General features: G+C 47.8%; 1 protein-coding gene across 2 annotated transcripts in view; it reads left to right on the top strand.

The window, feature by feature from the left end:
* SCUBE1 (signal peptide, CUB domain and EGF like domain containing 1) overlaps positions 1 to 24245 on the top strand; it is a 141576-nt gene that overhangs the window by 7265 nt on the left and 110066 nt on the right. For both annotated transcript variants that reach the window (XM_032416309.1, XM_032416308.1), the window contains exon 3: positions 14536 to 14664. In XM_032416309.1, the coding sequence (XP_032272200.1) occupies positions 14536 to 14664 (129 nt within the window). The remainder of the gene's footprint in view (positions 1 to 14535; positions 14665 to 24245) is intronic.

Raw genomic sequence — 24245 nt, 5'->3', positions numbered from 1 at the left:
TCAGGCTGCATGAGCTGAAATTATATATCTGTAGAAATTCTTAATCAACAGGGTCAAATGGTGGTAAGTCGGTACCTGGGGAATGGGGCGCCTGGGCGGCTCAGTCAGTGAAGCATCTGCCTTCGGCTCAGGTCACAATCTCAGGGTCCTAGGATCGAGCCCCACATCGGGTTCCCTGCTCCACAGGGAGTCTGCTTGTCCCTCCGCTCCTCCCCCTGCTCATGTGCTCTCTCTCTCTCTCTCTCTCTCTGAAATAAATTATAAAGTAAAATGTTAAAACAACAGTATGGAGACTAGTGGTCAAGAACTGAGAGGACACCATTTGGCCACTCACTCCCTAAACCCTCCGTGAAAGTTTTGGGGGACGTGAGTGGACACTGTCCCACTTGCACTGAGGTTTTCTCCCCCCTGAGGACAGGCATCAGTCAGAATTAATGGAGCCTGCTGGAGTGTTCCCCCACGGGCCATCAGATCCCCCACCAGCTTCCCCAGGAGGACCATGCAGAGATTTCTGGAGGCTTTGAAATCTGGAGGGGCTGGCCAGTCACATGCAGTGGTGGCCTGAGGGAGCTTGGAGATCATTCAGATGTTCATTCACCTCCTTGGTTTACAGTTGGGAAAATGGAGGCCTGAGGAGGCAGGGGTGTTGCATGAGTTGGGACCAGAGCCCAGGTTTGGTAGGCCCATTTCTCACTCTGTGTTCTGCAAGCGGTTATTTCTACCTGTAGCTCTCTGCTCCGAGAGGAGGAATAGGCGCTCAATATGCAGTTGGGCACAGTGGTTAAAGCATGGACTTTGGAGACAGATGTCATGGTTTCAGATCCTGTCTGTGGAGCCTGGGCAAGTTACTCAACTCCATTTGTTTGTCTATATACTAGAGATAACAATAATATCTACTTCACAGAGATAGTGTGAGAATTAAACGAGGTAGCAGGCATAAAGCATTTGAACATAGCCTGGTACGTAGGACACGCTATGTGAGCTTTACCTGCTGTTCCTGTGATGATGGTGGTGATGATGATGATGGTGGTGGTAGTGGTGGTAGTGGTGGTGTTGATGGTGGTGATGATGATGGTGGTAATGGTGGTGATGATGATGGTGGTAATGGTGGTGATGATGGTGGTGATGATGGTGGTAATGGTGGTGTTGATGGTGGTGATGATGATGGTGGTAATGGTGGTGATGATGATGATGATGAGGGTGAGGACAAGGATGTTGTGACCATGTTGGTGATGACGATGGTAATAATGATGGTGGTAATGATGATGATGGCAATGTTGGGCGATACTGATCACGATATTGATCATCATCTTCACATTGATGATGTTGATGCTCATGATAATGTCGATGATCATAATGTTGTTCAATATATGAAAAGGGGTGAACCTTTGTCTTTTTCCAGCAGTTGCCAGGATCTAAAATGGCTGGGAAATGGGGTGTTCTGGCTCACTGACTATTCAGATAAACCATATGCATACGTCCATATCCCCATAGAGATATACAGACCCGTGTGCCATTCACAGATGACCATTCACCAAGAATGCACGATAAAAATTACGAGTGACAGAAGGCTCTCCTTTGTTCCACGAAACCTACTGCAGGGCTGGCAAAGAGGCCGCCACATTCTGCCAGAGCAGACACCAATAATTGATCACAGCCCCCTCCAGACAGCAATTTCCACTTTAAGTGAAACCCATTTCCCTCGCTGCGCCCTTTCATTGCAGGTGCTGAGCTGGTATGGGGCTGTGCAGAGGCTGGGGCTGGAGTCTTGGGGGAGTGAGCACCCCATCCTACAGATCTGATAGACTTTGTTGTTTACTGTGATAAGCACAGAGGACAGAGAATCAGCAAAGCGTACTCAGAGAACGTGGCTTCCACAATCTCACTAGTTCTTCACGGGAAATCGACCCAGGTTATGGGAAGCCCTGCGTGGGGCCGACTGAGCCTCTCATACCCTTAACTGCTTCATCCTGAAGCTGCTGCTGGTTATGAAAACCCCTTCAGCAAACCCAGCATCTTAAGCAGCCTGTCCCCTTCTCTGCAGCCAGGCAGAGAGCAACATTGGATCCCCATGTGGTCAGCTTAATGCTGGCAGGGGGCTTGCTGTAGCCAGGCTGAGGTGCCTCGGGTGGTTCCGAAAGGCTCCGGGCAAGGCTGAGGATAAATCCGTGTTTTCTTGATGATTTGCATTCTTGATAGAATCTGAAGTAACTCCAGGTACACTCATGGATGTGCACGGTTGGAAGCGACTTGAAGGGGCCTCCAGGGGAGCCTCCATGCTTTACAGATGACTCTGTTGACCTCCCCCAACCCATACACACCTCCGCTTTGGTCCATGTCGCCCTGCATTTATGTTTCCCAGTGTCTCCTCCTGGAATGTGGGCTCTACAAGGGCAGTGTCTGTGACCTGGTCTGCTCCATTCCCTGGAAGCCAGTGCTGGGCCTGGCATAGAACGTGGAAAGCATCTGTTGAGTGAAAGGGTGGATGGAGGAGTTCCAGCAGTTACATCGTCCAGGATGCCTCCCCTGCTGCCCATGTTACCTGTGAGCATCCCTTCTTCAGAGCGCCTATTGACACTGGGTTGCAATGACCCATGTGACTTCATTTATGGCTGGGTCCAGAACTAGTGTCGGTGGATAGTGAGTGACCATTATAAGTCCCAGGGATACCAGGAAAGGCCTCCCAGAGCCTCCAAATTCTGGGGGGTTTTATAGGTAAGGAAGCTGAGGCCTGACAAGGGAAAAGGCTAGTCTGAGGACATCTGGTGTAGGCCAATGGCAGAGTAAGTTTGGGACACTTGGACCCAGGGAGGTCAGTCTCTAGCCAGGTCACCCAGCTGAGAAGCCACAGGGCCTGGATCCAGCCCCAGGCAGCCATGGGGTCCCGGCCATGGGCCAGGCCCCCAGCAGCCTGTCTGAACAAAGTGGGAAGAGTTCCTTAGCTGTGGAGTCATAGAGGAAGCTGCAGAGACCCTTTCCTTTATTCATATCCCCCACTAGCTGCCACCAGCTCATCTGAGCCTGGCCCTGTGAATGCAAGGGGCTCAAAGCACACCGCCCATCCATACAGCTGAGAGAGGACATCCCTCAGGCTGAGCCCAGCACTCAGCAAATCACTTCGAGCTGCTGTTATTCTCAACCCTTCCCCCCCTGACCACAGCATAGCATCACTCACTTTTTGGTTCCTCAAACTTGCCAGCTCCTTCCTACCCCAGGGCCTTTGCACAGTCTGTTTCCCCTGCTTCTTTTCATTTAGCTAAGCCTATGCATCCCCCAGCTCACCAGACCTTTATGCTGGCCTCCTGGTCTGAATTAGTTGGGCCTGTTTATGCTCCTTCTGCTGAGGGGGCAGGCCAGGGGCGCGGAGGGGGCATTTCATCCCTTTTAAATGCTTCAACTCATTTCATCTTAATTGCTTTGTTTTCATAGACATTTGCTAAGGAAAAGGACCAAATTATAGCTTGAATTGGGTCTTACTAATTTTAATTAAAAGCTCTCGTTTATAATCAGGACCAGGCCCCAAACAAGGAGCAAACCGCCCTCAAATGGCTTGTTTAAATAACTAAGACCCTCTTGATAATCACTGTTTAGTCTGAACCAGCAGTGCACATCACCCCTTCTATGTGTACTTAATTTTTTAGACTATTTATTCAAGTCGTTTATTCCACTTGCAAGTTCCAACTCGGGCCTTTTCCAGAATGCTATAATTAAAACTCTTGGGGGAAATAACTTTTTGTTTTGGCCACAGAATATCAAATATATTATTATTTTCTCCCTTTTTTATGCAAAGGGAAAAAAATGACAACCTGCGGGCATCAGAGATCACAAAATTAGCATGTATGTAATGAATGTAAATAGCCACTTCCTGAATTTTATATCTCCAGCGCCTACTTGTCAGTCACTGAAATCAGGTAGATTACAGGGCATGCTATTAGGCATTTTAACAAAACTCCTAATAACACACTCAGCAATCCATTTAGCTTAACATCAGAGATTAAAAAAAAAAAAAATCTTGAAACCAATTGGCCTTCTTAGGGAATAACATCTACAACCTTATTAAATCATTTTCCTCATCATTATTGCACACTTTATTGAAACTCCAGATAAAAATCTACTTTTTGGGAGGCCAGGAAAGGCAGTAGGAGGTGGGCTGGGTGGGGAGGGGAAATTCTTCTTCAAGTCTTAAAACGTGCAATTATGCATGCTAATGTGTGCCTCACTGAAGATGAAAGCCCTCTAGTCTAGCAGACCAGCAGGCAGGAAGAAGTCAGATGTGACTTAAAATTCCAAGTTGCTGTCAGCTAGCAATTAGCATTGCTTGCAACTGGACCCAGCTCTGCTGCAGAGTTTGGGCTTCTTGGAATTTTCCTTTTTAGATGGAGAAATGAAAATGAAAAGTGAAAATGTCATACCATTGGCTTTTAAGCATCGGGGAGGCAAGTCAGCCTCCCCGAGCCTTAGTGTACCCATCTGTAAAATGGATCCACTGGACTAGATTCAGTTTAGCATTGAGAATGTTTGCTGAGCACCGACTCTGTGCCAGGCTTGGTGCTGAGGCCAAGACATGTTTTCCTGACCTCTCTGGTCAGTGGGAGAGCCGGACTGGGAAAGATGTGAACATAATACAGCGTGGAAAGGCAGCGGTGGAAACACAGACCACACTGGGGACAAAGAAGAGAGAGTATGGATCTCTGCCTTGGGAGGGAAGAAATTAGAGAGGCTCCCCGGAGAGGCGTTGATCCAGGCTAAGTTAGGAAAGCGGGCGTCCCTCCCAGCTCTGACCATCCATGAAGCCATCTACAGCATGGGTGCAGAGGCCTTTTTTGGGCTCGGCTGACTCAGTAAGTCCAGTAAGTGACTTAACCTTCCAGAGGCCTGGTTCCTGATCCAACCAGTCAGAGCAATGGCACCTGCCGGGCAGGGGTGCATTTGAGCAGACAGAGGTGGGAGGAGGAGGGAGGGCCGTCCTGCCACGGACGAGAGCGTGTGGAAGGCAGCCCAGGGCCTGCATGTGGTGTTTTCCTTTTCCTCTAAATCCCCATTTCTCCTAGGGTTAGAGGGTCTCTCCCCTGCCCCCACCCCCGTAGCCCCAGCCCCTGCCCCGGGCGACAGGCCCCTCTCTGCCCCTTCCTCTGGGCTCTCCTCCTCTTGGCCGCTTCTTATTACAGTGGCTATATTTGTTTTTCCATCTGAGGAATGCTAACCAGAAAAAACCATTATTTCTAAGAAAATAAACTGCGGGCCTGTCGGCCTTTGGATGCTACTGAAAGGGATGGCAGCCTTCCCCCAAGGCCTTGAGACAAAGAGGGCCAGAGGGCTTGTGTGTGCGGGCAAGGTCACGGGGCCTTGGAGGGGCTCCAAGGGGGTCTTCCAGATGGGCCAGGGCTACAGTCCTGGGAGGAGAGAGTTTAAGAGCCCAGTCAGCCAGCCAGCTTGGACTCTGGCCTGGCTAATAACAACTCTAGTATCACTCACTCCCTACTCTCTTCTGGGGCTCCAGGATGTACTCCTTTCTCCGGGAGCCACCATCCTCCTTTCTGGGCCTCCTGCCCCTTGTACCAGGGGGAGCAGAGCTAGGCGTAGGTCCATGGAGACCTAGGTGCCAGCCCTGTGTGACCTGGGGCAGATCTGTGGGCCTCTTGGGCCCTAGTGGGCTGACTACAGAGTTCAGGGCTAGAGCTAGGAGATCCCAGATCCCTTTGGCCCCCATGGTGGGCAGCTCCTTCTTCAGCATGCTCCTTACCACAGGGGTGCCTAATGCTGGCTTAGTCTCTGGGGGTGGCAGATGGGCTCAGGCTGGACTGTTAGGTGACTAACCTGTCCCTTCCCACTGGCAGCCCCGTAGACGGGCCTGCGCCTGGCTGGTGTGTTGGCAGGGGAGGCTCTCCTCATCTGAGATGAGTCGTCTGTATCCGGGTCATGATCCCCCATCAGGCCTGTGGCTCCTTGTGGCCAGGGTCTGGGCTGGGGAAGGCCTTGGTACAGGAGGGAAGAAGGCAGGGAGGCAGCTTGATCCTCAGCAAGGACTGTGGGCCCTGACTTCCTGGGTCACTGAGACTGGGAAATTCTCCAGAGGATTGTGTCAAGGTTAGGAGGACAGAGTCTGGAACCAGCCTGCCCGAGTTCTAGTATCAGCTTTGCCTCTTACTGGCTGGGTGATCTCTGAGCTCTCTGAGCATCAGTTTCTTTCTCTGTGCTAAGGGAAGTTCGGCCTTCCCGCTTGGGCCATGGTGAGGGGTAAGCCACCAGCAACTGAGACGCCGTCTGGTGGGGAGCTCTCACTGCCGTGGCTCTGTGTGTTGGAGAGAGACTGCACCGGGGATTTGGAGAGAGAAAGAAGAAAAGCAGACTGCACCAGGCCAGCTCAGGCCTGCCCATGGCCTGAGCCCACAGGGCGGCCCCCGAGGTTCGAGTCTTGGGTTCAAGTTGTTGTCCGTCCCTGACTTGCTGATAAGATTAGCACCTCAGTTCCCGTCTCTGGGCTCCGTTACCCCTTATAAAATCCAGTGGGGGCATAGGAGGAGCTCTTGGGGGTGCCAGCTTACCCATTCTGAGTGGCGGCTCAGGCTTTCTGGCAGCTACATGTTTCTGACTGTCCTCCTGTTGAGCTCAGAGGTGGTTGGGCCTGGGCAGCAGCCCCTCGGAGCTTGCAGTTTGGGGGGGTTGGGGGGTTTGGGCTTCTCCCCGGCCTTTTGCTAAGGGACTGGAGAATGACCATGCCTATAATTGGCAGAGGGGAGAGTTGGGGGCCTCAAATCTGAGTTGGCAGCCTCACTTCCATCTAGAACATTCTGACAGATCAGCTTTCCCTTGACCAGGTTGCTTTGATGTCCTTTAAGCTTGATGTCAGAGTCTGGGAACAGCCCCCAGCGAAAGGTTCAGGGTGTTTTTGAGGGAGAAAGGGAATAATCAATGGGTCCTTGTCCTTTGGTTTGGTGGGAAAATTCCGCCTGGGGCTTGGGAGCCACACACCCACCGTGAGCCCACACCAGGCAGGTGGCATTTGAGGTCAATTCAGAATGAGCATCCTATGGTTTCCCTGCATCCAGGCCGAGCCCCAGTGACCCAGCCAGTGCAACAGATGAGACAGTGATGGCATTAACTTTTTAAAAATTGTTAACAACTGGGGAGCCTGAGTGGCTCAGTTGGTGAAGCGTCTGACTCTTGATTTCGGCTCGGGTGATGATCTCAGGGTCGTGAGATTGAGCCCAGCGTCGGGCTCTGTGCTGGGCATGGAGCCTGCTTAAAAGTCTCTTTCTCTCCCTCTCCCAACCCCTGCTTGCGAATGCTCACGTTCTTTCTCTCTCTCTCAAATATATATGTATATAGTAAACAACTTTATTGAGATATAATTCACATACCATGCAATTCACTCATTTAAAGCGTACAGTTCAGTGACTTCTAGTACATTTACAGAACTGCGTACCCATCACCACAGTCAATTTTAGAACCTTTTTATTACCCAAAAAAGAAACCTGCACCCTTTAGCCATCACTCCCCAGCCCCCCAGCCCAAGAAAACCACTCATCTACTTTCTGTCTTGATAGATTTGCCTTTTCTGGAGACTGCACGTAAATGGAGTCTTACAATATGTGGTCCTTTGTGACTAAGACAGCATTAACTTGGAAGTCGGGTGGCCTGGCTCCCTTTCTGGTTTCACTTGTTTTAGCTGTGTGATCTTGGGCAGGGGAGGTAACTTCTCTGGGTCTTGGTTTCCCCTGCTACAAAATAAAGCTGTTGGTACGCACTTCTCAGGGTGGTCATCGGTGAGGGGCCTGCACACCGTCTACACGTGGGTGGGGGTCAGTCGACGGAGGCTATGCTTATGATGATTATTCATTTGTTCGGTGTTGAGCAGACTCTTGTTGAGCACACTCTGCTATGTCTGAAGCTTACACTGAACAGAACACAGTTCTTGCCCCCACGGAACCTGCAGCCCCAAAGGACAGATACATGGCAAACAAGAGTAATGGGTGGTGTCCATTCGTGGGGCTCTGGGGCCCAGAGAGTGAGGAGGAGTCCTGTCAGCCAGGGGATCAGCAGAGGTTGCAGGTAGGAGATGATGCTGGGGCTCAGCCCGCAGACGGACAGAGGTGTCTATGAAGAGGAAGGAGCCCCAGGCGAGGGAACAGCATGAGCAAAAGTGTGGTGGCCTAAAGTTGCACCAGCCCCTGGGGGAGGTCAGCAAGCAGCTCGGACCCCATGGTCACTTTGGATCACGAGGTGGGCAGTGGGGAGGGCCTTCCCACCCTCTGACTGAGCCATGGTCATTGTGTGCAGTTAGGAATGAAAAAGTATATAGATGTGTGTTGGTTTTGCGTGACCTTTGACCTTTCCCATAATTAACTGCTGGGCCTACTTCTGGCATTGTCTCCGCAGAAGGGAAACCTGATCAATGGATGCCAGGGGTCCACAGAGAGCCGGGTCTCATTACTCAATCATTACAAACCCAGAGCTTAACCCTGTGGCACCGGAGACAGGAGGCTTAATCCTTCCTGCTAGGCGGCCCCGCAAAACTACCTTCCCTCGAGCGTAATTAGCCAACAAACCGGATTAAGATTTATTCACCAATAAGGACTCAACTTCCTAAGCCATACATCTCTCCCAGAATGGTTGCCTGATCTGAGGAGTGCACGGTTTTTCCTAAAGCCCCCAGACAAAGGAGAAGACGGGCTAGCACCCAGCCGGGGAAGGGGTCTTTGTTAGAGCGTTTGGTCCCCACTGTCTGCAGGGAATGTCAAGAAAAATGCCAATTTCAAGGGGAAATGAGAAGGCGTTTTTCAGTAATGATCTCTGAAAGTGGAGAGCACGGGGCTTTAAAAAAAAAATCCTCATTTTGAGAACTTTTGCAGTCAGTCCTGATTTTTAGGAAAATGCCCTGAGATAGTGTATGAAAATAGAATGAGGAGGAGGTCTGACACATCGAATTGCAATCTTTTAGAACCTAGGCACCACAGAATAAATATATATTTTATGGTGCAACTAGAATCAATTTTGAATTAAATGGAAAAAAAAAAAAAAAGACTGAACTCATCCCATTCAAGTTCCAAACCACTACTGTTGGCCCACAACCACAGCTGGGGGATCGTGTGTGCACGCTGCCTTTAATATAGGAAAAATGAAACTGTGTGTGCTTTTAAAAATCCCATGAGCCATTCCTGTGCTGCTTTTCTCTGCTCTGTGAGATGTTCGGAGCTGTTTTCTGTTGAGAACTGAGTTTTCATAATCAAAAAAAAAAAAAAACATCCAAGCTAGAGAAGGAGCAGGGATAGCTAGGGTGAGCTGTTGGACTTGTCATCCCCAGCACTCAGGTCAGATCCTACTGTTTCCACTCGTATGAACCTTCCTTGTCACCATCCCTCAACCTCAAGGGTAGGTATACACCTTGGAAATAAAAATAATGAGGCACGTGACATCTCCTTCCCACTTTCCTCCTTAATAACTTTTTGGATCATGACACACTTTTATTTTTTTTTGAAAGATTTTATTTATTCATTTGAGACAGAGAGATACAGAGAGAGAGAGAGAGAGAGCATGAGCAGGGGAGAGGCAGAGGGAGAGGGAGAAGCAGGCTCCCTGCCAAGCCAGGAGCCAGACGTGGGGCTCGATCCCAGGACCCCAGGATCATGACCTGAGCCGGAGGCAGACGCTTAACCATCCGAGCCACCCAGGCGCCCCGCATGACGCACTTTTAAAAAGTATTCATCTCGTGCGCCCTAAGGACATGGCTCCAACAGGTATAGACTCTGCCTTTGAACACAACCACTGCCCAGGGGCTGGGAGACTAGGTGCTCAGCCATGCTGATCCTCAGCCTCCACATCAGCAAAATGGGAGTAGCACTAACGTCTGGCTGTCACACAGCTTCCTCCCTCCAGTCTCTGCCGCGGTCATCACGCCGCTCTCTTCTGTGCGTCTGTGTGTTTTGCCATGGTGTTCTCCTCTCAGTCCTAACATCCTCTCTGTGTGTATCCAAATTTCTGTCTTCTTATAAGGACACCAGTCATTAGATTAGGGCCCATCTTACTCCAGCATGACCTCATCTTAACTTGCTTACATCTGCAAAGATCCTATTTCCAAATCAGGTCACATTCACAGATACCAGGGGTTAGGGCACCAATACATCTTTGGGAATGACACAATTCAACCCACAATAGTCCTTCAAGAATAAACACCCAGAGAGCTTGGCTCTGTCCCCCTCCATTCCTTCACCCTCTCCCTACCCCATTCACCTGTTCCTCATTCTCTGGCTTTAACAGTCCTTAAAAAGTGGTCCCAGCCTGCCGGGCATCTCAGAGGCCCATGGGGCCTCCTCCAGGACTGGTGGCTCATGGACACGTTTTTTAACAGAAATAAATCCACTTGCTTTGGCAGATGCTTTTTTTGGTTGATTTGTTTGTGTGTTTATTTCTTATGTATTAAAGGAGGAGGCTCCCATGATAAAAAGAACAACAACAACAAAAATTCGACAGACAGACACAGAAATCAGGGGAGGGGGGTTAGTTGTGAGCCGATGCTGCAGGCTGGCCTAGGTCGCTGTGGTAACACGTCAGGCCTGGGGATTGGAGAGGAACTGATGGTTCTTTTTTTTTTTTTTAAGATTTTATTTATTTATTTGACAGAGAGAGACACAGCGAGAGAGGGAACACAAGCAGGGGGAGTGGGAGAGGGAGAAGCAGGCTTCCCGCAGAGCAGGGAGCCCGATGTGGGGCTTGATCCCAGGACCCTGGGATCATGACCTGAGCCAAAGGCAGACCCTTAACGACTGAGCCACCCAGGCGCCCCAGAACTGATGGTTCAAAGAGATGCTTGGATCTGGGGGAAATCCTTTGGAGATAAATTAAGGGAAGAGGTATGAGCAGTGAATATTCCTGCACCCTTCTGCCTACTGGCATCTATGGTGGCCAACACTATAGGGTGTCACGGGAAGGAAAAGGCTAGAGTTGTTTTATTGATTACTCAGCAATTTCTTTATAATGCCTTCTGGGTATGGTGACCAAATAGGTTATTATTTTGAGAGTGAGAAATGTGCTGTCAATAATTACACCCAGACAACAGCATAAAGTGGAACTGTGCCAAGCAAATTGGAGCATATGATTATCCTAACCAGGGGAAGAGACATTTTTCTTAGACCTTAGCACCATTGAAACCAGTTTAATTGCATTTTATGGATGTGGCGACTCTGTATTTCCTTCTTTGCTGTGGCTTCTGGGAATTTCAGAATCATATTTGTGACCAACTTTTGAAATCGTGCTGGAATTACCAAGTGTATTTGTATACTTTCACCAGCTTTCTCTTATTCTTCGATCCTCATTTCTTTTTCTTTTTCCTAACGTTATTTTTTTTAATCTTATTGTATGTATTTTGTAAGATGTTTAGATGGATCATGTTTGAAGAAGTTGATGGGTGGATGAATACATATGTAAATGGATAGATGGGTGAATGGATGGATAGATGGATGATGAGTGGGTAGGGGTGTATGTGTGTGTGTATGTGTGTATAGATGGGTGGGTGTTTGAATCAATGAATAGATGGATGGGTGGTTAGACATTTGGATGGATGGATGAGTGAATGGATGTCAGATGGATGGATGTTTAGATGTTTAGACGAATAAAAAGATGAGTGCCTGGCTGAATATTTAGATGGGTGGATGCATATTTAAATACATGGGTAGATATTTGGCTGGATAAATGGATAGATGGATAATAGGTGATTGGATAAATGGAAGGATGGTCAGCTGACCGGATATTTAGATGAATAAAGTTTAGCATGAACAGACATATGGAAGGAGAAATTGATAAATGGGTGTTTGGATGATGAGATAATACCTCCTCAGCACACAGTATAGATGTGCCAAGCGTGTAATAATGTGTATAAAGTAATTTGCCAATGCCTGGCATGTCATGGGTATTCTAACTTATTAGAAAGGACACACGTTTTTGAGACTTAAAGACCTCTCTGTTCTGATCCTTGCCCTGCCGTTTACTATATGACCTTGAATAATTACCTATCCTCTCTGCACTTTAGTTTGTTCACTTTGTTTAAAATGAAGTTAAAATACCCACTCCAGAGGGTTGCTGTGAAAATTAAGTCAGCTGGTGTGTGTTTCAGTAAATATCTGCATAATTCCTTCTGAGGCACAACTTGACAGAGAGAGAGAGAGAATTCTTTTACCCAAGCTTGGAGTAAAAGTGCTTCCCCTCAGTATCACAGATCCAACCTAAGTCATGTGCCCACCCTGGGACCAAGAGCTGCTGCTACATGTGCTGTTTGTTAGACGACCAGGCTCCACCCCAGAGTTGGGACCAGGCCATCTTCTCCTGAGCCACCTGTTTACATGAAGAAAAGAAGGGAGGGAATGGTCTGCGGCTGCTGGTTCAGATTGGATGAGAGATGATGCCCATGCTGAGCAGGTGGTGGAATAGGTGACCAATGAGCAGACTGTAACCATGTTAAGGGTGTAGAAAAACCATGCTTTGGTAGCTGATTCGATGTCTGTGGAGAGATGGAAGGATAACAATATTCACAGGGACAAGGAACCCGAGGCAAGTGCAGGTTGATGAATTAAAGTCGGGCCATGTTGCCTTTGGAGTGTCTGGGAGATTCAGGGGGAAAAGTAGTCAGATTGGTTTATCTGGGGCTTTGGCAAAAGGTCAGGGCTGCAGAGAATGAGAAGTAATCAATATCTCAGTCTTCATAAACCTGTGTGCCCTTTCAAACATAAAATCTTATATCCTCTTTCAATGTTATTTAAAATGTTTAAGTGTATTAAATATAATGATTAAAAACAATTCAAATGACTTGCAGAACTGAGCCGGCTTCCCAGCTGATGCTGATGGCCACTGCAGGCAGGTTAGGTAGAAGCTTCTGTCTCTTGCACCTTTGGAGAGTCAGCTACTTTGTTTTTCCCTCATCATGGCTGGATGGGTGGGCACAAGAAGTGGACTGCACAACCCAGGCTCTGTTTTCTGGCATTTTTGTGCTGTTGTTTTCACTGAAGTTATCCCCTCTACTGGCTGCGTCCCTGGCAGGCAGATGTCTAGACAGTGCTTGGTCACCTCTGGAGTTAGGGAGCTCACTACCTCCCGAGAGAGCCTGTTTTTCAATGGACATTCCCACCTGCGAACTCTAATTGGCCCCCATGGGTTTCCTCCACTGTGTGTAGCTCTGCCCTCAGGACCAGCATGGAGAAAGCATGGAGCTGGGTGTCTCTGTGCCAGCTCCCCAGGCCTTTGAGGGAGCAGCCAGGCTTGCCTTCAGTCCCCCCTCTTCTTCGGGCCAGTGCTCATAGCTGGAACCTGGCTTCAAACCTCCCTCTTTGACCCCAGAGGGGAGGGACTGATTTTTCCTGTGAGGCACTTCCGGTTGTGCTTAGTTCGGACACTTCCGGTTCCACTGAGTACAGTACTTCCGGTTCCCCCAGGTGGGCACTTCCGCTCCCTCTTCCCAGACTCCCTGGGTTGTCTGTGGAGGCCAGGGCAAGTGTGGATTGAGACAGCGAGCCCCAGGAGCGGTTGGGCCAGGGTTACCGAGGCCCGAGGCAATGCTGGTGGTTCTCCCTGGGCCCCAGCACCCCCTGCTCACTGCTCCCAGTGATGTGGCGGCCTGGGCCCCCCAGAGCTCCCAAGCTAGGCTGCCTCGTTCAAATCCTCCTCGTACCACTTCCGAGGTGTGTGACCTTGGGCGGGGGTCTGGCCTCCCTGTGCCCACTTTCTTCAGTGCCCTTGTAAAGTTGGAGTAAGGATGACAGTGCCCACCTCCCTAGTTACTGTGGGGCGTGAGGACAGAATGACATACGGGGTTCTCTACTTGGGTATAGAAGCGCTCGTTGGATGTTAACTAGGCGCGTTCCTATTACTCTCCGAGGTCTCTCAAATCTTTGGAGCTCCAGAACTGATAGCCCTTTGACCCCTGATGGGAAATGTTGAAAAAAGACTTTAAACAGCAAAAAAGGTGACCTTTACAAAGGCTACTGGCCATTGTTTATGAGACAGAAGCCTTTGTTATAACAAGGAATCTGGAGCCCTAGAAATTCAGGCTTCAGGCGCTGCTGTGGAGGGAAAGTAGGCGGAGTATATGGACTTCTCTCTCGTTCCAGAGGTTTTGTTTTTTGGTGGTATGCAAGGTTCATTTTATTCAGTACTCCCCACTTCACAAAGTCATGAGCTCTCCATCTCTGGGAGGCTTTCACATAAACTGAAGAGAGCCGGTTTCCGGGGGGGCGGGTTTTACACAGGGCCCCCGCATGCTGCTATTGTCGAGAGGCTTTTGAGGGAGGCAGAGCTGGGTGCGAATCTTGCCTGCTTCACTGTGGTGAGAGCATCCTGCACGGCCCCATAAGGAGGGGGCCGGCCTTATTGCAGCGCCAGGCTCTTCATCTTTGTCATCTTTGGGGCCCCAGCCCCCAGCAAGGACTTTAGTGAATACCTATTGAGTTATCCCCGAACCAGTCATGCCCTAGGGTGGCTTCAGTGGTAGGAGGGAGAGGGGACCCCCAGGCCTTTCCTCTGATCCCTCTCCCGGCCCTCATTTTGCAGACATCGACGAGTGTGAGAATGACTACTACAACGGGGGCTGCGTGCACGAGTGCATCAACATCCCAGGGAACTACAGGTGCACCTGCTTTGACGGCTTCATGCTGGCCCACGATGGACACAACTGCCTGGGTGAGTGATGCGGCCGTGCCCTGCCCGCTGGGCCTCAGCTCCAGCCTACAGTGCTGGGAGCGGTGGGAAGGCTCGTCCTCCTCTGGTTCCTCGTATTGCTTTGCTGGGGCCTCCAGAACAAAATGGCCCAGACTGGCCGGCTTAAACAACAGGAAATTTATTTTCTTACAGTTCTGGAGGCTAGAAGGCCAAGGGCAAGATGTTGGTAGGTGTGAGGCCTCTTTCTGAGGCTCTCTCCTTGGCTCACAGAGGGCCACCTTCTTGCTGTGTGTTCACGTAGTCCTCTCTCTGGGCCTACATGGAGCTGGTTTCTCATGCCCTCTCTTTTTCTCTCTGCCTGTGTGTGTGTGTGTGTGTGTGTCCTAATCGCCTCTTCTTATAAGGGCACCAGTCTTATTGGAGTGAGGCCCCTCCCAACAACCGTTTTTAACCCAGTTACCACTTGAAAGACCCTGTCTCCAGATAAGTCATGTTCTGAGGTCCTGGGGGTCAGGGCTTCAACACCTGGATTTGGGGAACACAGTGCAGCCCATCACAAGTATTCTCATATGCCTCCAGATTCTCATGGTTCAAGTACATAGATTTAAGCCAGTTGTATGAAATTTAGAAGAGTAACGCAAGGTTGCTGGATCAAATTGGGAACATGCAGGAGAAGAAGGAGAGAAACTGGAAAGCAGCGTCGTTGTGCTGGTGTGTCTCTTCGCAGCCCTCCCTGCCCCCAGCTGTGGTTTCCTGGGGTGGCAATCAGTGGTCCCCATCACATGCCCCCCAGGTATCCTCCACCCTCACCCCGCCCCAGTTATCACCATTTTGCCAGCTGTCTCATAATGTGAGAAGTGATTCGTGAGCCAGAGTGACAAACTCAGTGGCCCAAACACCAGAAATTTGTTCTCTCCCAGGCTGGAGGCCAGACATCTGAAGTCAAGCTGTCAGCAGAGTTGGTTCCTTCGGAGGGCTTCCAGGGAGAATCTGACCCAGGCCTCTCGCCTGGTTTCTGGTAGCTTCCGGCATTCTGTGCTTGTAGATCATGGTCTCCCCATGCTTTCACGTGGTCTGTGCTCTGTGCAGGTCTGTCTCTGTGTCCAAATTTCCCTCTTCTACAAGGGCACAGTCCCCTAGTCCTGTGACGCCCCTGCAAAGACCCTATCTCCATTGGAGGTTATAGCTCCACAGAGACTGGTCTTTAGGACTTCAGCATCTTTGGGGGGACATAATTCATAACAGAGGTGGTTTGCAGTCTGCAGCAGGAGGACCATCTCATGGCAGAGAGTACAGGGTCTCAGAGCAGATGTGCCTGTCCCCCAGGCCCTCCTCTGCTGCTGGCTGCTGAGTGACACAGGGCCCAGCAGCTAGAGCTAAGGAGGTAAGCCCGTGGACTGAGCAGAAGCGCGGCTGTGGATCCGTTATTCATGTCTCAGGGTCTCAGTCCCTCATTGGTAAAGGGAGGGTACAAAGAGCAGCTTCGTCCCGGGCTCTCGTGTGCAGTGACCGAGACGGTGTCCAGCTGCCTAGAGCACTCCCGGCACAGCATTCCCCTCCTAGTGGCCGTCACTCCCGTCACAGCCCCTGAGCCTACTTCCCCGCTGTCAAAGCCGGGTGATTATGCTGCCTACTTCACCAGCTTGTGTGTGAGGACAGAGTGACACGGTGAGCGAAGTGACTGGCATTTAGCGGGCGCCAATCATCACCGAACAGGGCATTACTGTTACTCTGGGTGACTCAGCCTCCCTTTTGTGGTGGGACATTTAGATTGTTTGTTTATTTTGTTTGTTTTATTCCTACCATCAGAATCCCGAGGTTTGATTCTGGGCATAGATTTATTTTTTCTTAATTTCCTAATTGTTTCCTTTAACCATTCTTCCCGGAAGTGGAATGACTGGGTCAGAAGGTCATTGAGATGTTTTTATGGCTTTTGGTGCGGGACTTCGTGAAAGGGCTCAGCAGACCTTGCCGGTCGGTGCATGGAGTGGCAAGTGCGGCGTCCCGAGTATTCCAGAACTCTTCCGCCCAGTGGTGGATTGGCCTTAGATTTCCCTGCCTGTTTTTGTTTAGTGCGTGTTGGATCTCAGACAGACTTGTTATGGGAAACAGACCTGCGAACATGTAATTACACCCAAAATAAGTGCTGAAATGGAGGTCTGGACAGCAGGCTGTAGGAGCCCCGAGGGGCCTGTGAAGAGCTGCCCCTGCACTGGGTGAGGTGGGGCTGGAAGCAGGGTGGCTTCCCAGGGGGCTTCAGAGAGGAGGTAGCCTGGAGCAGATTCTGCAAAGGTTGGGGAGCAGCTGGCTGGGACGAGGGCACGGCCTGTGCAGAGAGCCGCGGGGTGGGGGGGGGGCTCCTGGGGGCTGGGCTCAGGGCGGATGCAGAGGTGGGCAGGGCATTTGGTTAGATTGTAAAGATTGGGGCTGTGCCGTAGGACCTTTATTGTGCCAGACACCAAGTGAAGTCTCGTCCGAGCATTATCTCGTTTAATCCTCCCAAAGCACAAGCCCTGAGTTTTACCAGTTGTTTGCCACTATTTCAGATGACACCAGGAGTTCACTTCAGTAACTGATTAGTCTGGGAAGGCAGAGCTCATATCCCCATGAGACAACAGGCAGTAGCACCCAGTGGCCCAGATGACAGGCCTTGGGAACCGCCCGTTCTGGGCTCAGGTCCTGGCTCTGCCAGTTATCAGCTGTGTGACCTTTGGCCAGTCACTTCACCTCCATGCCTAGTTTCCTCACCTGTAAAATGGAATTCATAGTCCCTATCTCATGAGGATTGAATGAGATAGTGGCTATAGAACATCTAGCAGAATGCCTGGCATCGAGCATTCACAATGTCATGGGCATCGATCTTGCTCACCGACTTTCAGAAAGAAATGCATTGGGGTGGGCCTGTGGAGGCCAGAGCCAGCCATCAGCACTCCCGGGACTGTGTCTGACCCATGGGGCTCCCCTTCTGGTCATAGCACTCTTCCCTGTGCAGAACCACCTGTTCCTAAATACCCTTGTTCTGGATGTTGGCAGGTGTACCCAGTGCCTCCTGACTAACGGCAGAGTCTGGGTGGGTTTATTTTTATTTTTACAACGGATTCTTTTTACACTGATTAATTTGAAGAACTGGGTAAGACTCCCCCACCCCCACCTCCAAGCACAGATTGTAACTTCATACGGCTCTAACTCACACATATGGCAACAGAGAAAAGGCTTTCTCTGTTGCTCCTCTGCTTTTAGCTGAGGGCAGAACCTTCCCAACAGACATGTTTTTTGTTTGGGCTTTTTCCTTCTCAAAACAAAACTCTAGCTCTAGAGAAGTCAGACCTTGGTTCCAACCATCTCCATCCCACACTGACCACGTGACCTCCCGGAGCCTCACATCCCTCCTCCATAACACGCGGTGAGAGATAAAGTGCCCGATATGGTGTCTGTGTTGGCAGAAACACAGAATGCTGGAAGAGGAAGCTGGGCTTGGAATTTGAAGATTTAGGCTCAAGCTCTGGCACCACTGCTCATGAATCAGTGGTTTGGGACCAGTTCCTCAAACCCTCCAAGCAGGTTCCCCTAACTGCAGCATGGGTCAGTAATCCCTGTCTCGGAGGGTCACCATGACGGTTAAGTAAGAAAGCAGGTACGGAGAGCTGCATGTGCAGATGTCACATTTTGCTCAGGTGCTGGATACTGTCATTGTGTTGCCGTGGAGGTTTCAAGCAGGCAGCCTGCCATCCTCATCCAGCCTGCAAACACGTTTGGCTTATCCTCCCAGTGTTTTTGTAATCATCACCATTGTCGTAATCCTCATTGAATGATTTGTCAACGTTTAAAAATCAAGGGAGCGTTCTAGAAGGGAGGGGGGTGGGGGGATGGGTTAGCCTGGCAATGGGTATTAAAGAGGGCACATTCTGCATGGAGCACTGGGTGTTACACACAAACAATGAATCATGGAACACTGCATCAAAGACTAATGATGTAACGTATGGTGATTAAGATAACATAATAAAAAAAAAAATCAAGGGATGTCACAGAATAGATCACATACTAGGCCACAAAACAAGCCTCAACAAATTCTAAAAGTTCGAAGACATACATGCATCTTTTCTGACCACAGTGCTATGAAACTAGAATTCAACCACAAGGGAAAAAATCTGAAAAGACCACGAATACGTGGAGATTAAATAAAATGCTACTACACGGGGCGCCTGGGTGGCTCAGGTGTTAAGCGTCCACCTTCAGCTCAGGTCATGATCCCAGGGTCCTGGGATCGAGCCCCGCATCTGGCTCCCTGCTCAGCGGGAAGCCTGCTTCTCCCTCTCCCACTCCCCCTACTTGTGTTCCCTCTCTCGCTGTGTCTCTCTCTGTCAAATAAATAAATAAAATCTTTTTTAAAAAATAATAAATAAAAAATAAAATGCTACTACACAATGAATGGGTCACCCCAGAAATAAAAGGAGAAATAAAAAAGTACATGGAAACAAATGAAAATGAAAACACAATGGTTCAAAGTCTCTGGGATACAGCCAAAGCTGTTCTAAGAGGGAAGTTTATAGTAATACAGGCTTCCCTCAAGGAGCAAGAAAAATCTCATATAAGCAACCTAACCTTATACTTAAAGGAGCTGGGAAAAGGACAACAAACAAAACCCCAAACCAGCAGAAGGAAGGAAATAATAAAGATTAGAGCAGAAATAAATGAAATAGAAACTAAAAAAAACAAAAACAAAAAACAATAGAATGGATCAATGAAACCAGGAGCTGGTTCTTTGAAAAGATAATAAAATTGATAAACTTCTAGCCAGTCTTATCAAGAGAAAAAGAGAAAGGACCCAAATAAATGAAATCACAAATGAGAGAGGAAAAATAATAACACATACCACAGAATACAAACAATTATAAGAGAATATTAGGAAAACTTATATGCCAACAAATTGGATAACCTGGAAGAAATGGATAAATTCCTAGAAACATATAAATTACCAAAACTGAAGCAGGAAGAAATAGAAAATGTGAACAGACCCATTACCAACAATGAAATTGAATCAGTAATCAAAAAACTGCCAACAAACAAAAGTCCAGGACCAGATAGTTTCACAGGCGAATTCTACCAAACTTTTAAAGAAGATAAAGAATACCTGTTCTTCTCAAACTATTCCAAAAAATAGAAGAGGAAGGAAAACTTCCAAATTCATTCTGTGAAGCCAGTATTACATTGAAACCAGAACCAGATAAAGACACCACAAAAAAAGATTACTACAGGCCACTATCTCTCATGCACATAGATGCAAAAATCCTTATCAAAATACTAGCAAACCAAATCCAACAATACATTAAAAAATATATCTTTCACCATGATCAAGTGGATTTATTCCCAAGATGCAAGGGTAGTTCACTGTTCACAAGTCAATCAACATGATACATCATATCAATAAGAGAAAGTGTAAGAACCATATGATCATTTCAATGGACACAGAAAAAGCATTTGACAAAGTACAACATCCATTCGTGATAAAATCCCTCAACAAAGGCTTAGAGGGAATATACTTCAACATAGTAAAGGCTATGTATGAAAAACCCATAGCTAACATCATCCTCAGTGGGGAAGAATGGAGACCCTTTCCCCTGAGATCAGGATGTCCACTCTCACCACTTTTATTCCACTTAGTACTGGAAATGCTAGCCACAGCAATCAGACAACAAAAAAGAAATAAAAGGAATCCAAACTGGTAAGGAAGAAGTAAAACTCTCACTATTTGCAGATGACATGATATTCTATAGAGAAAACCCTAAAGACTCCACCAAAAAAACTGTTAGAATTGGTAAATGAACTCAGGAAAGCCACAGAATACAAAATCAATCTACAGAAATCTGTTGCATTTCTATACACGAATAATGAAGCAGCAGAAAGAGAAATTAAGAAAACAATCCCATTTACAATTGCACCAAAAATAATAAGATACCTAGGAATAAACCTAACCAAAGAGGTGAAAGACCTGTACTCTGAATACTATAAAACACTAATGAAAGAAATTGAAGACAACACAAAGAGATGGAAAGACATCCCATGCTCATGAATTGGAAGAGCAAATATTGTCAAAATGTCTATACTACCCAAAGCAATCTACAGATTTAATGCAATCCCCTATCGAAACACCAACAGCATTTTTCACAGAATTAGAACAAAAAGTCCTAAAATTTGTATGGAATCACAAAAAACCCTAATAGCCAAAGCAATCTTGAAAAAGAAAAGCAAACCTGGAGGCATCACAATTCCAGACTTCAAGTTATATTACAAAGCTATAGTAATCAAAACAGTATGGTACTGGCACAAAAATAGACACATAGACCAATGGAACAGAATAGAAAATCCAGAAATAAACCCATAATTATGTGGTCAATTAATCTTTGACAAAGCAGGAAAGAATACCCAATGGGAAAAAAGTGGTGCTGGGAAAACTGGACAACTACAAGCAAAAAAATGGAACTGGACCACTTTTTACACTGTACACAAAAATAAATTCAAAATGGATTAAAGACCTAAATGTGAGGCCTGAAATCATAAACATCCTAGAAAAGCACAGGCAATAATTTCTCTGACATCAGCCATAGCAACTTTTTTCTGGATAGGTCCCCTCAGGCAAGGGAAACAAAAGCAAAAATAAACTATTGAGAATACATCAAAATAAAAAGCGTCTGCACAATGAAGGAAACAATCAACAAAACTAAAAGGCATCCTATGGAATGGGAGAAGATATTTGCAAATGACATATCTGATAAAGGGTTAGCATCCAAAGTGTATAAAGAACTGATACAACTCAACACCCAAAAACAAATGATCCAATTTAAAAATGGGCAGAAGACATGGATAGGCATTTTTCCAAAGAAGACACACAGATGGCCAAGAGACACATGAAAAGATGCTCAACATCACTCATCATCAGGGAAATGCAAATCAAAATCACAATGAGAGATCACCTCACACCTGTCAGAATGGCTAAAATCAACAACACAAGAAACAACAGGTGTTGGTGAGGATGTGGAGAAAGGAGAACCTACATGTACTGTTGGTGGGAAGGCAAACTGGTGCAGCCACTGTGGAAAACAGTATGGAGGTTCGTCAAAAAGTTAAAAATAGAACTACCCTACAATCCAGCAATCAGACTACTGGGTATTTACCCAAAGAATATGAAAACACTAATGTTTATAGCACCTCCATGTTTATAGCAGCATTGTTTGCAATAGCCAAGATATGGAAGCAACCCAAATGTCCGTCAACTGATGAATGCATAAAGAGGATGTGGTGTATATATACAATGGAATATTACTCAGCCATTAATAAGAATGATGTCTTGCCATTTGCAATGATATAGATGGAGCTAGAGTATTGCGCTAAGTGAAATAAGCCAGTCAGAGAAGGACAAATACCGTATGATTTCACTCATATGTGAAATTTAAGAAACAAAACAAACAAGCAAAGGAAAAAAGAGAGAGAGAGACAAACCAAGAAACAGACTCTGAACTATAGAGAACAAACTGATGCTTATCAGAGGGCAGGTGGGTCGCGTGGTGGGAGAAACAGATGACAGGGATTAAGAAGTACATTTGTTGTGATGAGCACCAGGTGATTAAAATAAAAACTTTAAATAAATAAATAAATAAGAATTGGGAAAAAGCAAGGGATGTCACATAAAGATCAGTATTTCCAGCATTGTTCCCACTTGGCCACAGTCACCTGGCCCCTGACACGCTGGGCCTCGGCAGGAGTGCCGATGGGGACCTGTATACCACGTGTTCATGGCCAAGTATGTAAGAGTGACAAAGCTTCAAAGCTAAAATATATTCCGTCTCTTCTGCCTTGACAAATACTCCTTCCTAATGACCGGGAAGGCCAGACTGGAATTTCGAATCTAGGATTCCTTGGAGTTTTGTGTCAGAAAGTGGTCGTGTGGGCAGTGCCCGCTCCCAATGGATGAGGGAACTGTGCTGGAGTCTCTTCTCCCCATGTCTGGCTCTATCCTACACCTCAGGGAGCCTGAAGACATCCTAACCTGAATGTTCAAGCTCTGGCCGTTTGCTCCCAAACCCCCTTTCCTTTCTCCACCACTTGGTCCTAAGTGTCCTCTATCCCTCTGAGAACAGACTTGGGGCCATTCGGACAGGGAATTTTAGGGTCTCAAATACCCAGGGTGTGGTCTAGAAGGGCAGGTCTGTGCTCCAGATGCACATGGTCCCCTGTGGACTCCTTACTCCCCAGGGAGGGCTACAGCCACAGGAGAGGTAGAGCAGGCACCCCCAAAGCATGGGGCCCCAGGCAGGGGGCACCTCTCACCCATGTCTCAGTGTAGGGCTAGGGCAACTGACAGGAGCTGTGCCGCAGCTGCCCCCTTTGGAGGGGGCATGTACTTCCTGTTGGCTACAGTCCTCACCATGCCCTATTGCTCACAGTCTTTGGGCATTTAATTACCTGCTTGGTCTCAGTGGGAATCACGTTCATGCTTCCTGGTGAAGCTTCCAGCACAGGGCCTGCCCCCAGTGGGTGCTCAGTGGCCGGGGAGGCTGACAGAGTTGTTGGAAGGTTCTCTGTTCTCTGCTGCCTTGTGCAGTCCTGACTGTCTCTGGTCTGTCACCGTGAGCCCCACTCACAACCCATCACCCACCGGGGAGAGTGAAGCCCATTCGCATCTCCTGTTTTTTGGTCTCCAGGAGTCCAGGTCAGGAGTCTTGTCCAGCTGTAACATTCCTCTCTCAACCACTACTGAATTCCTCGGGGATGATGGCTGGACTAAATCCCGATCAGCAGAGTACGAAAAGCATTCTGAGTTAATTAGAGAAAGAGGCTGATGGCTTCGGGGTTACTTTCTTGCCTGAGTTTTCACAGTTGAACCTTTTCTTTTGAGCAAATGAGGTTATTTTCTTGTGGAGATGGCTTGCCTGGGAGGGTGGCCAAATCTGTCCTCTGGGGAGCAAAACCCTCTCTCTATTTGACATCTTTATTGAGGAATTTCTCAAATATAACAGAAAATGACACCAGAGGGAATTGAAACCATGATGAGATCCTTGCTCAACCCCAAATGACTGCATTTAGCATTGTAATTACTTGAAATAGCAGTAGTTCTGTTTGAAAAATATTATTCCAAACTCCATGCAATTGGACATAAGAGCAATATTTAGGCTAATAGAATAAGATTTTTTTTTCATCTTAAATTAAAACCAGCAGTGGATAATTTTTCCCGTCTCCACAAAGCAAGGGTCCTTTTTCTCTAAAGCCATTAGTTCACTTAGCCAGATGTTTTCTTCGACCCCAGTCTTTACCTTGACTTACTGAAAAATATGTTTCTCAAGTTGCTCACAGTTTGAATTTTGAACTTGCTTCTCAGCACTTTTTTTCCCCCGATGAAGAGAAGTCATCTGTAGCCATGTTCTGCAGAAAAGTTGTTTTATTAACAAGATGGCTACTTTCCCGTTAATGCTCATTAAGCACCTACTGTGTGCCTGACCTTGTGGTAGGCAGGCAGTTCCACTTGGGCAAGATGAGGGAACTGTGCTGGAGTCTCTGCCACACGCCCAGAGTTGTGCGAGATGCTGTGTTCACGTTCCATCAATCAG

This window comes from Phoca vitulina, unplaced genomic scaffold (genome assembly GCF_004348235.1).
Source record: "Phoca vitulina isolate PV1807 unplaced genomic scaffold, GSC_HSeal_1.0 scaffold19, whole genome shotgun sequence".
NCBI classification, from domain to species: domain Eukaryota; kingdom Metazoa; phylum Chordata; class Mammalia; order Carnivora; family Phocidae; genus Phoca; species Phoca vitulina.
Note: the sequence above shows the minus strand (reverse complement) of the source record. Positions and strands in the feature narration are given on the sequence as shown.